The sequence below is a fragment of the Panthera leo genome, chromosome A3, assembly GCF_018350215.1.
Source record: "Panthera leo isolate Ple1 chromosome A3, P.leo_Ple1_pat1.1, whole genome shotgun sequence".
Classification (NCBI taxonomy): domain Eukaryota; kingdom Metazoa; phylum Chordata; class Mammalia; order Carnivora; family Felidae; genus Panthera; species Panthera leo.
The window spans coordinates 24,205,948-24,217,552 of NC_056681.1; the positions used below are offsets into that span (position 1 = coordinate 24,205,948).

Consider the following 11,605-nt stretch of genomic DNA (forward strand, 5'->3'; position numbering starts at 1 on the left):
TTAGAAATTATATAATCCAATGCTTCTCAATTTGGTGTTCCATGAAATACTGCTTCTTGTAATGTTAATAGCATGCTGCAGAAAGTGGGGCTCAAATAAATTTGGGTAATCCCGTGCAAAAAATATTAATCAGGTGTCTTTACTATAGTTCTTGGAGGCTTTACTATGTTAATACACATTGGGAATCCCAGAAAGGTAATTTATTATGTAGTGTTTCTCAGATTCATTTGTTTCATGAATTAAGCCCCTGCTACTATCTCTAGTAATGAGTGGTTTCTGGAGCATTCTTTGGAAAACACTGATCTAGTCAACTCCTCTCATTTTACAAGTAGGAAAAGAGACTCTCTAGAGCCTGTTCAGGTCTGGATGGCAGGGGAACTAGAAAGAAGGGCTTCAGGATTCTGGAGCAGTCTCCAGTGATTGAACAACTCTGGCCTAAGTTTTCTCAGTCTTTCATCATGCACTTGAATTATTTCAAACAGTGAACAACATCAGACACAAGCCTCTCCTTTACAGATCTTTAAAGATTTTCTGATCCCTAAGGAACCCAGGAAGTGAACCCAAGTGTCAAATGGAGCTCAAGCCATAAAGTCCAAGGGAAGAAGCTAAAGGAAGTCTCAATAAAAGACTGTTTCAGTGGCAAAGTAACCCTAAATTGAGCAATAGCAATGTGAATAGACCACTCACATTTGTACAGTTTTTTTCCAATAAGTAAATAAATGCTTTCATAACATCATCTCACTTGAGATGAGAAAGACGGGGTAGAATTACGATCCTCATTTTATGGAAGAGGAAAGGGATTCTCACAGAGTTAAATGCCTTGTCTGTGGTCATATAGCAAGTGAATGGCAGAGTTGGGCTCATTTTAGGGCATTAGGGCTCTTATTAATACATCACAAACTGGGCAAATTTTGACTGAATACCAATTAACTCTTCCATGAAACATCCAAACTACTCCTATTGGCTCCCTTAAAAAGAATAGATCAATTCTCAAAATGCTCATGGTGGTGGCAGAATCGACACCCCAATTATTGGAACTTCAAGGTCTATTTGGGTTCAGTGTAGTAATACCACCTATAAGCTATGTTGCTAGAAGGAAGGGGTCTTAAAAAGTTCCCACTAGGGGCGCCTGGGTGGCTCAGTCGGTTAAGCGGCCGACTTCGGCTCAGGTCATGATCTTGCGGTCCGTGAGTTCGAGCCCCGCGTCGGGCTCTGTGCTGACAGCTCAGAGCCTGGAGCCTGTTTCGGATTCTGTGTCTCCCTCTCTCTGACCCTCCCCTGTTCATGCTCTGTCTCTCCCTGTCTCAAAAATAAAAAATAAAACGTTTAAAAAAAAAAAAAAAAGTTCCCACTAGGAAGGCAACATCACCTAGTGTTACCAGCAAGGAGTCAAACAGACTTGAGTTTGAGCCCTGGCTCTACCACTTACTTATAAGCCCTATGATTTTATTCACTATATAACCCTCTGTGCTTCACTTCTTCACCTATATCGCACAGCTGCTAAAAAGCTAATGTTAAGAGTTAGAAGGATAGCATGGTGTCATGGTTATGAGTATAAACTCTATAACTGTCCTAACTGGCTTTGAATCTCAGTCCTACTTCTTACTAGCTGTATGACTTCAGATAAGTCACTTAACATCTCAGAATTTCAGTTTTCACATATGTAAAATGAGGAAAACAGTGCATTCTTGGTTGTCAGCATCAAATGAGATAATATTTGTTAAGCACTTGAGCATAGTGTCTGATACTTTTGGGGAATGTCATCAAAAAGATGTGACCTCCAATCTACCTGATTGACCCTTCCAGCAGTGGGAGGCTTCTTACCCCTTCCCATGTCCTTGGAATGTGGGTTCCACTTGCCTTTCCTGCTCAAGGACATAGCCTTGAGATGTGATGATGTAGTACTGAAAACACCGGCATGTTACTAAGCCTACTTAGGACCTCTACACACTTTTAAGATTTGGAGGGTGAGTACAGTGTTCCATTTGTCTTGCTGCTGTCCAAGACAAGCTTTGTATGTAAGTTCTCTTTGTTTATTAAAACTGCCACCTACGAACCTGGAATGGCTGCCTCTTTCTTCAGTCTCTCCTTACCCTCTGCTTACGGGGGGTAGGAGGGGGCCGGTTTCAGATTATACCTGGGAAACTCCGGGAAGGACTGCAAACTAACAGGTATTATAGTTCACCCAAAGATGATAACAACAATGGTAGTGAAAATCCCAATATCCACACTTTCCTCCCAAAGCAAAATGAGAAAGATTGCTACTCAGTCCTATTCACTTCCATTTACCCTCCCCTCTCTTTCCTCTCCAACTACAAGCCAAGAATGCCAGACTAGAAGTCAGGACACCTGGCTCTGAATGTCAATTCTGTCACATACTAGTTATGTGATTTCAGTGAAGTCACTTAACTTACTTGAGGTATTTTTCCTCATCTGAGATTAAATTAGCAATACTTTACTTACTCTCCTAGGTTGTTGCAAGGATCAAATGAATTAATAGATTTTAAAGTACTTTGCGAACTATGAAACACTATATAAATTTGAGTGGTGACTTTTTATCTGTCACAGGCTTCAAGATAGATGTTTTTACCAGTAAAAAGCAACTTTATCGCCAAGTTTTTTCTCATGGACAATTCGATCCAGTACGTTGTAGCAGATGTTGGTAGTTGCTCCTTTCATCCACTCGATGAAGATTTTTCCTTTAGTCACATCAAAATTGTACTGGAGGAATGGGCCAGGACATGAGGTCTTCCAGTAAAATTCCTTGGCAATGTCTCCCCAAAACTCTGCAGCAGAAAGGGAAACCAAGACGTCACCAAATTTCTCAGACATACTTATCCTCAGATGGCTTACCAGTCTATGACATGAACAAGTCACAACTTCTCTGCCCTATATTCTAGGACCCATGACGGAGGTCCTTCCTTTACCTGTCTAATTTTTATCACCTACTACTTTCCTAACCTACCTTCTATTCCCATGAGCTGAATCTTGACTCAAATTTCTTCCTTCTCTCAAAACTGCCATTCCGTTTTTCACCATCTATTCAAATCATAGCCACACAATGCCTAGCACAACAGTAATTTAACAAATTAAGTAGTGAAAGGAAGAAATCCTTTACCCACAGAGCCTTCCATAATATCTTTCTAATTTGTTCATTCATTCACTTTCAGCAATTATTTAATGAGCATCTCCTCCAATTACATCTTGACCAAGTGTTACTTGCTATGAGTCAGATGTTGCTTTAAGCTCTTTATATGTATTATCTCATTTAGTCTCTACCACAACCATAAGAGGTAGGCCTTGTTTTCATTCTCATTTTATTGATTTGAAAAATCAAGGCTTACCAAATGTCCATTGACTGATGATGGATAAAAAAGACGTGGTATATATACATAATATATAATGGGTGCTGGGTATGAAGGAGGGCACTTGTTACGATAAGCATTGGATTTTGTATGTAACTAATGAATCACTGAATTCTACTCCTGAAACCAATATTGCACTGTATGTTAACTAACTAGAATTTAAATAAAAATTTGAAAAGAAAAAAAAATGAAAATCAAGGCTCAGAGAAGTTAAATAACTTACCCTAGGTTATATAGTTACTAAGTCAAGATGTGAACTGCCCAGAGGAAGACATTTTTGCTAAAATCTAAAAGAGAACGGGAGTTTTTCTCCACTTCCCTACCAGGAAACAGGGCCATGAGATAGAAAGGAACCAAGGGTATATGTTAAGAGGAACTCCCTGGGGCTGAAGCACTGAGAGTAAGAGAAAGAGTAGCAGAAATTAATTCATAAACTGGGCAGATCATGCGATCCTTCTGGGCATGATAAGGAATTTGATATTATCCTAAAGAAGAATGGAAAGCCATTGTAAGATTTTAAGGAGAGGGACATGAACAGATTAATAATCTTAAAATATTTGCCTGCTACTCCATAGAAAATGTATTCAACAGGTAAAACATGTAATGTCAGAGCACTTAGGATATTGTCAGTACAGGGTCAGGAGCTAGAAGGAAGAGACACACTTAGAAACATAACAGTGAAAGGAAATTTAGAGATTATTATCCCCATTTCACCAATAACAAACCAAATTCATAGAGGTAAAGTGATTTGCTCAAGGTTATGTGATTCAGTTTATACAATCTAGGTGGAAAGATAAGACTAACACATGAAATACTGTTGAACATGCAAAACAATATAGTTGAAAGCTAAATCATATGGTGTACAACTTGCAAACAATTTAAGAAATCCAAATAATTTTTAAAAAAGATAAATCCAATGTCAGATGGCTCTGTAAAAGAGATACTCTTATATGATAATGGCATTATAAGAAATTGTCACAATCTTACTGGAAAACAGGAAAATGACTGACGAGAGCCATAAAATTTTTTATACCTTTAAACATCTGCTAACTTAATTTTGGGAAGCACACTACAAGAAAAAGTTCCAAAGGAAAAAAAAAAGTAATTGCTAAAGAGATGTTTGTAGTAACACTATTTATAACAGTGAAACTGGAAACAACCCAAGAGCCTAATAATTAAAAAAAAAAAAAGCTGATGAAAACTAGTAATACTAGTAGTAATACAACAGAATACTAAATGGCCACTAAACAGAGGGCAAATGGGAACTGGCATTTTAGCAAATGGCCATTCCTGTACCAGGCACTGAACCAATCTTATTGAATCTATTTGTGTGTGTGTGTGTGTGTGTGTGTGTGTGTTTAAGATTTTATTTTTAAGAAATCTCTGTATCCAATGTGGAGCTTGAACTCACAACCCACAGATCAAGACTCACTTGGTGCCCCTCACTGAATTTTTTTTTCATATTAAAACACTCATAATTGAAGTATTTTTATTTTGTGTACAATGAGTGAGCATTAAGGTAGGTGTCCTGGATATCTGCAGTTAAGGTAGGTATCTTGGATGACCCACTCAAGGTAGTTTACTCAATCCAATTTAATACAGCCTGTATTCTCTGCATACTGATGGAAACACTGGCGGCACATACTGAGGCTGTGTTTTCCTGATCAGACTGTGGCGATTTGAGCAGACATGGCAAGAATAAAAACCCTGGCCAAACTTCCTCAGATGGCCCAGGAGAGCTACTGGTGATCTATCTTCTCTCACCAATGCAGCAAAATGAGACAAAAGGCTTCACTGAATGTTTATACAGACCTATTAAGTATATATTAATTACCCTAATTTTATAGATGAGAAAAACAAAGCTCAGAAAACATAGGAACTCTCCCAAGGAAACACACAGCTAGAAACCAGTATGCACAATCACATATGTTGTTACAACTACATTGAATACATGTATATACTCAAAAATATTTTTAAGTGATAATAGTAGGCATAGGTTATATAAAACTATTTATGAACCCCATTTATGTATATCAATAAGGATGAGGAAAACTGAGTTTTGGGACACTTGGGTGGCTCAGTCAGTTAAGCGTTCGACTTTTGATTTTGGCTCAAGTCATGATCTCACGGTTTGTGGGTTCAAGCCCTGTGCTGATAGTGTGGAGCCTGCTTGAGATTCTCTCTCTGTGCCCCTCCCCCCTTGCACTTGCTCACCCACACACACTCTCTCTCTTCCCCCGCCTTAAAATTAATAAATAAACTTTAAAAAAATAAAAAGAAAACTTGAGTTTTATGATCACTTAGTTTTGTTTTGGGAGGGGTTTGTTTTTATTTGGTGGAAGTATTGAAATCTGGATGCTTCATTGGCATGCATTCTTTTTTTTTTTAAGTTTATTTATTTATTTGGGGTGACAGAGAGAGAGGGGGAGACAGAGAATCCCAAGTAGGCTCTGTGCTGACAATACATCGTGGAGTTCGAACTCACGAACTGTGAGATCACGACCTGAACTGAAATCAAGAGTCAGATGCTTAACTGACTGAGCCACCCAGGCACCCCACCATTAGCATGCATTCTAAATATGAAAGTTCAGAAGAGGAAAAGATGAGCATGGACTAGATGATCAGGGAATGTTGTGTGGAACTGGTGGGTTTGACTAGATAGAGAAGAGCAGAAGGAAATGGGCAAAGGCAAGGAGATGGGAAATAAACCTTTGTGTAATCAGTATATCAATGAGAATGACTGGTCTAGAATAAGGGGTGTGGTAAGGAATAGCGGGAAATAAGAACAGAGAGGTAAGGTGTAGCTAGTTATCCAGACCTTGAGTAAACGGCAATTTCAAATTTTTATTTGAAATTGGAGGAAACAGGGAACTACTGAAAGTTTTTGAAGTGACATATGAAAGCAATGTTTCCAGAATCTCAATCTAATAGTGTTTATTTTAGATAATTCTACCAGAGAGATTGGTGGGTGAGACCAGGGGACGAGAGAACCAACTAGGAGGCTGCTTCCTTGAATTAAAAGGTACTGTGGGAATGGAAGAAAAGGTAAGCAGAGATATTTTGAAGAGTATTTAACAGAATTTGGTGAAAGGCAGACTGTGGGGTCAGGGAAGAGGAAGACTATAGCTATCAGGAGTATAGGTTCTGTAGTCAAGACTACCTTAGATCAAATCCCAGATCCACTGCTATGCAGCTTTATGGCCTCATGCAAGTTAGTTAATCTCTCTACACTTCAGTTTTCTTTTCTGCATAATGGGGATAACAGTCTACATCAAATCAAACAGGATTTGTGCTCAGTAAGCAGTAAGCAATCTTTAATGAGATAAAGAGATAGAAATCTTTTTTTTTTTAATTTTTTTTTTAACGTTTATTTATTTATTTTTTTTTTTTTTTAAATTTTTTTTTAACGTTTATTTATTTTTGAGACAGAGAGAGACAGACTATGAACAGGGGAGGGTCAGAGAAAGAGGGAGACACAGAATCTGAAACAGGCTCCAGGCTCTGAGCTGTCGGCACAGAGCCCGACACGGGGCTCGAACCCACGGACCGTGAGATCATGACCTGAGCCGAAGTCGGACGCTTCACCGACCAAGCCACCCAGGCGCCCCTGATAAGATAAAGAGATAGAAAAGATCCATCTATAGTTGATAGATAGATCTTATTATAGAAGAAGATGATGAAAGAGATTTAGTTTGGGATAGTGGCACTGACAGGGATTAGAAAATTAAGGGGAGAGCAGTTTTGGGAGGGAAAATTGGTAAATCCCAGACACAGTCATGTTAAATATGGTGTAACATCAAGGTATGAGAATAAAATGGTCTACAGACCTATGAAATCTGGGACCAGAGCGTAAGTGGGATCCTGGGCACAGGGCTAAATATATAGAAGTTATTATTGTGGAAATAGATAGAAAACAGATGAACTCATGATGGGGAAAAAAAATAGAAGAAAGAGAAGTGAAAAGAGGTCTGAGGATTCAAACTTGAACACCGCCTGTGTAGCAGTCAACCACTCTACACTTGATTCAGTCTTGTCTTGCATTACTCAGTAATCCCTCGGCCCAAGTTCTTATTATCAGACTAACCACCATTTTCTGAATGCCAACGGTGTTTCAGGCACTCTATCATGCACACTTATCACCTGCTTTAGACCTCAAACAAACGTAGGAGGCAAGTATTATTATCAGCATCCTACGGACGAAGAAAAGGAATCTTAGGTTTAAAACTCTGCTTAAGACCTCACAGTGAATGAATGGTAGATTTGGGGGTGGTCTGATTCATTGCCCAGGCTTATCCCACTGCCAAACATAATGCTGCCCCCCAACGTTGGTACAGTTTGACCCCTTACCCAGACTGAGGGCAAGGGCAAAGAATTTTCCATACCCATTCTTAAAGGCATGGGACGTTCTATCAGAATTTCTGAGTTATTACAATCCCAGCCCGATTTTTTTTTAAACTGCATCTCAGTGACTTGTTCGGTCTCACATTGCGTAATTGCCTCTGGAATTTATGAAATATGAAAAACAGATTTGGGACTCCGTTACTAATGTGGGGGACCCCCAGGACGGGAACCAGACCCTTTACTAACCAACTGTGGAGACTAAGTCACAGGGTAAAGGTGTCAGGAGGCAAAAGCTGAGTTGGCGTGAAAGGGAGCAAAGAAAGTTCTGTAGCTCTCCTCCCCTCGAGGCGCCCCTTCGCCTCTGCGAACCTTAGGAACTCAGACCTTCACTCGCCTCAAGGAAGCCCCAACTCCTCACGAAATCCCCAAGTCGCCAAGGAACTCCCTGGTTCCTAGGGAACCCTCATCACAGAACCCTCCTCATCACAGAACCCTCCTCATCACAGAACCCTTCTCCCTACAGAACTCCCATATCCTCCCGGAACTTCTTTTCCATCTCCTCAAAGAACCTGTCTCTTCATGAACCCTTCAACCTCCCAAGAGAAAACCCAACTCCGCCAGGGACCCCGATCTCCTCACGTAATCCCCGTTCCCCACGCCTCGTGCCCAATTTCTCACTCTTCTGCAACCCCCTACTTCTCTTCTCACTGACCCCACCCAGGGCCGCCCGGGCCCGGCCTCACCTCGCGGCTCCTCCACAGAGCGCCGGTGCAGCTCGCGGTAGCGCTGCAGCGAAGAGACGTGCGCTGAACGGCTGACCTCGGGCGGCGGAGACCAACTCCGCACCCGGCTCCGGGGTCCAGACTCCTCCCGCTCCCCGCTCCCGCTCCCGTTCCCGCTCCGGCCCCGCTCCTCCGGAAGCCCCATAACGTCAAGTTCCGAGCGCCGTAGCAGCCTTTGCGGGTAGCTTCTCGCGCCCAGGAGAGGAAAACAGGCTGGCCCGGGGGCGGTGCCTTACGGGAGGAGAGGCCCGGCCGCCGGAGGCGTGGCTTAAGCAGCCTCGGCGGATGGCGACCCGGAGGGGCGGAGCCATGCTCGATGGGGTCAAAATGAATGTTAGCAGTGACACGGATTGGGAAAAGTCGAGTATTGCTTGGGGTTAGGGGCGGAGCCGACTGCGGAAGGGGTGGGGCCACAGGGGAGGAGCTGAAGGGGCGGGGCGCGTGACAAGAGAGGTTGGCATCTTGGAGTGACAGAGGAGGGGAGGGGCCAGACGTGACAGTAGAGGAGGTGGGCCCTCTCCTGTCATGGAGTGACAGGGAGTGGCGAGCCTGGAGGTGACAAGAGAGGAGACTGAATCATGGAGTGACCACAGTGGGGTGGGGTCTTGGAGTGACAGATGAGAAGTTGGGTTAGGGCGGGGCTCGAGCGGGAAAGAGCTGGGCAACCGAAAGGAGTTGGATCTGGCCCATAATGGAGACGCCCCGTGATCTGATTGCACAAGCCTGTCACTCCACCGATTTGCAAAGCCAGGTGGAATAGGGTCCTTTCCGGGTGGCACTGTTCTCCTCTGAGAACTATCCCCCAATTCTGAGTAAACCACTCCCCTCTGTCCCCAGGAAAAACTCCTCCCACGACGTTGAGGGCTCGGCCTGGGGACAGGATGCCCTCTCTGCTAACCTTGGGGCCAGCTCAGAATTTTCTCCCACCTCTGAAGATATGTCTTCACTCTCCCTGCCTCCACAAATTCCCATATAGATCTCAAGTACAAGACTCAAGTGAAGACTAGGAGGTACTTTTAGGTCTTTGCTAATAAACACATCTCCTCATTATGCAAATAATGAACTAAGGAAAGGAAATAATTTGTGCAAGGTCACAGAGAAAAAACAACCAGGTTAGGGCCAAACCTAGGTCTCCTGACTCCCCTTCATCAGGCTGAAGGTAATGCTTGTAAAACACTAAAGTCTATGCAAAATAGGAAAAATCACCCTTCTTTCCTTCCCAATCTTTTTACTTCACCAAGAAACCCCTCCTACTTGTCACAACTGGGCTCAATTACCTCTGACTTCCCTCCATCCCTTCTACTACAGAAAGGAGAGGCCAGACAAGACCCTCTATCTCCCACCTGCACTCACCACCAAGAAGGGCCCTCCCCACTGATCAGTTCACAGAATGGCTTTCAAGGTAGGAAGGATCCTTAGATATCTAACTCCAAGGGTGATTCTGAGGGTCAAAACGGGCAGCCCCCACCCCCTGAAGCCTACACAGGGCTTGTGACCCCACTTGGCCCAGGCTATCTTCCCATCTTCTCCTTTGTTCTTTGTCCAGCTAACCACAAGCCCAGAACACCCTAAATTGAAAAAACAAAAACTCCCCACCACCAGACCTATGATCCAGAGCCTATTCAATCCTAAAGTGAGAGTCTCAGGGCTCCCTGAAGGGATACAAACCTCATGGAATGGATATGGACCCCACTGAGGAGACAGATAATTCATCAAGAAGGCATTGACTGCACTGAAAAGGCACACACACTTTACTGAAGGTACTCCATTAAGGGAGCACAGATCTTGCTGAGGGATCTCAGATCTCACTGAAGGGCTGTGGACCCTGCAAATAGGACATAAAATGCATTGAAGTTCTCTGATTCTATTGAGGGGACATGGACTTCCTCCTAGGAGATAGAGAAGATATAGGTTTTACTAAGGAGACATAGACTCCACTGAGAGGACTCAAACCCCGCTAAGGGGCCTCTCACAACACTGAGGAAATGGACACCACTAAGGAATCACAGACCTCACTTAGTGGAGACTACAAGGGGGATCAGACTTCCCTGAAGCATCACAAGCCCTACAGACCTCACTGAGGAGATACGAACCTCTCTGTAGGAAGGAAGGCACACGCAATGGGCACACATTCCTAGTATAGACAGTCATCTCTTCCCCTCCCTCCCTCCTCAGCCCCCAGTTCTCTTTTCTCTCCAAGCCCTTCTCCTAAGTCCTAAAGCTGTTCTCAATACACTGATGTCCTCTGCTGTCTAAATATGGCACTGCAGCTGCTGGTCCCACAGTAGTTTTTCAAATAGTCCTGGTTTTTATCTCTGAGCCTGGATTCTGGGGGTTGCGGAAGGAGAGGGTGTGTCCCCAGGGGCTTCACCAGCACCCCCCTCCCTCTTGCTTGTGGGCTGTGTAATGGAAGTTTAGAAAAGAGGCCTCATAAGAGAGAGAACTTCCCTCCCCCATCCTTAGAGATGGGGTAGTAATGCAAACTATAGTGTAGTCAGAACTCTTCAGGGTAGGAAGAGGATGGATTGGGTTGGATGGGATGAGAATTCACGAAATTAAGGAAATAATAACAATAATCATAGTTATGACATTTATTAAGTGCCACGTCCTATACTAAGCATTTTCTGACATGTTATTTAATCTTCACAGCCATCTGAGATGAATACTGTTATTCTATTTTACAGAGGAGGAAACTGATACTCAAGAAGATTAAATGTCTTGCCTAAGATGACATGGTTTATAAGTGGTAGCACAGGGAATAGAACCCAGACAACTAGACTACAGAGACCCATTCCTCTCCCATTTATCCCTCCCCCTCGACTCCTGCCATACCATCACCACCATTATTTCTCTCTCCAAGTATCCTTTCAGAACCACATCAAAAACTCTTAAAATGATGGTAAATATTCAGATTCCAGAGACCCCATCCCAGTCTATGATCCCACACTCACACTGCCCACCTGCAGGTCGACTGCAGGCTGACAGCGCTAGGTGGAGGAGGGGTGTGCAGTCAGACCCTACGCCCGCGGGGGTTGTGGTGAGGCGCCCCCTCCTGGCTGCCCTAGAGCTCAGGCCCCGCCCTCCCCCACCCCCCTCGCCCCCGCCGCACCACTTCCG

General features: G+C 43.4%; 1 protein-coding gene and 1 long non-coding RNA gene across 5 annotated transcripts in view; one reads left to right on the forward strand and one right to left on the reverse strand.

Moving 5' to 3' along the window:
* Window positions 1–8,694, reverse strand: part of ACSS2 (acyl-CoA synthetase short chain family member 2) — a 50,992-nt gene extending 42,298 nt beyond the window's left edge. For 2 of the 3 annotated variants that reach the window (XM_042931146.1, XM_042931145.1), the window contains exons 1-2: window positions 8,450–8,694; window positions 2,591–2,786 (exon numbers count right to left, since the gene is read on the reverse strand). In XM_042931146.1, the coding sequence (XP_042787080.1) occupies window positions 2,591–2,786; window positions 8,450–8,633 (380 nt within the window). In that variant the 5' untranslated portion in view covers window positions 8,634–8,694. Of the gene's footprint in view, window positions 1–2,590; window positions 2,787–7,952; window positions 8,052–8,449 lie in introns of those variants that run through there. The other variant, XM_042931147.1, reaches the window with a different exon arrangement.
* Window positions 8,058–11,511, forward strand: LOC122215631. Of its 2 annotated transcripts, none has more exons than XR_006200482.1 (4): window positions 8,058–8,345; window positions 8,468–8,669; window positions 9,326–9,498; window positions 9,797–9,866. It is a non-coding gene; the product is annotated as an uncharacterized LOC122215631 (long non-coding RNA). The 2 variants fall into 2 exon arrangements; XR_006200481.1 differs by lacking the exon at window positions 9,797–9,866 and adding an exon at window positions 11,173–11,511 and having other exon boundaries at window positions 8,060–8,345.
* Window positions 11,512–11,605: the final 94 nt, after the last annotated feature.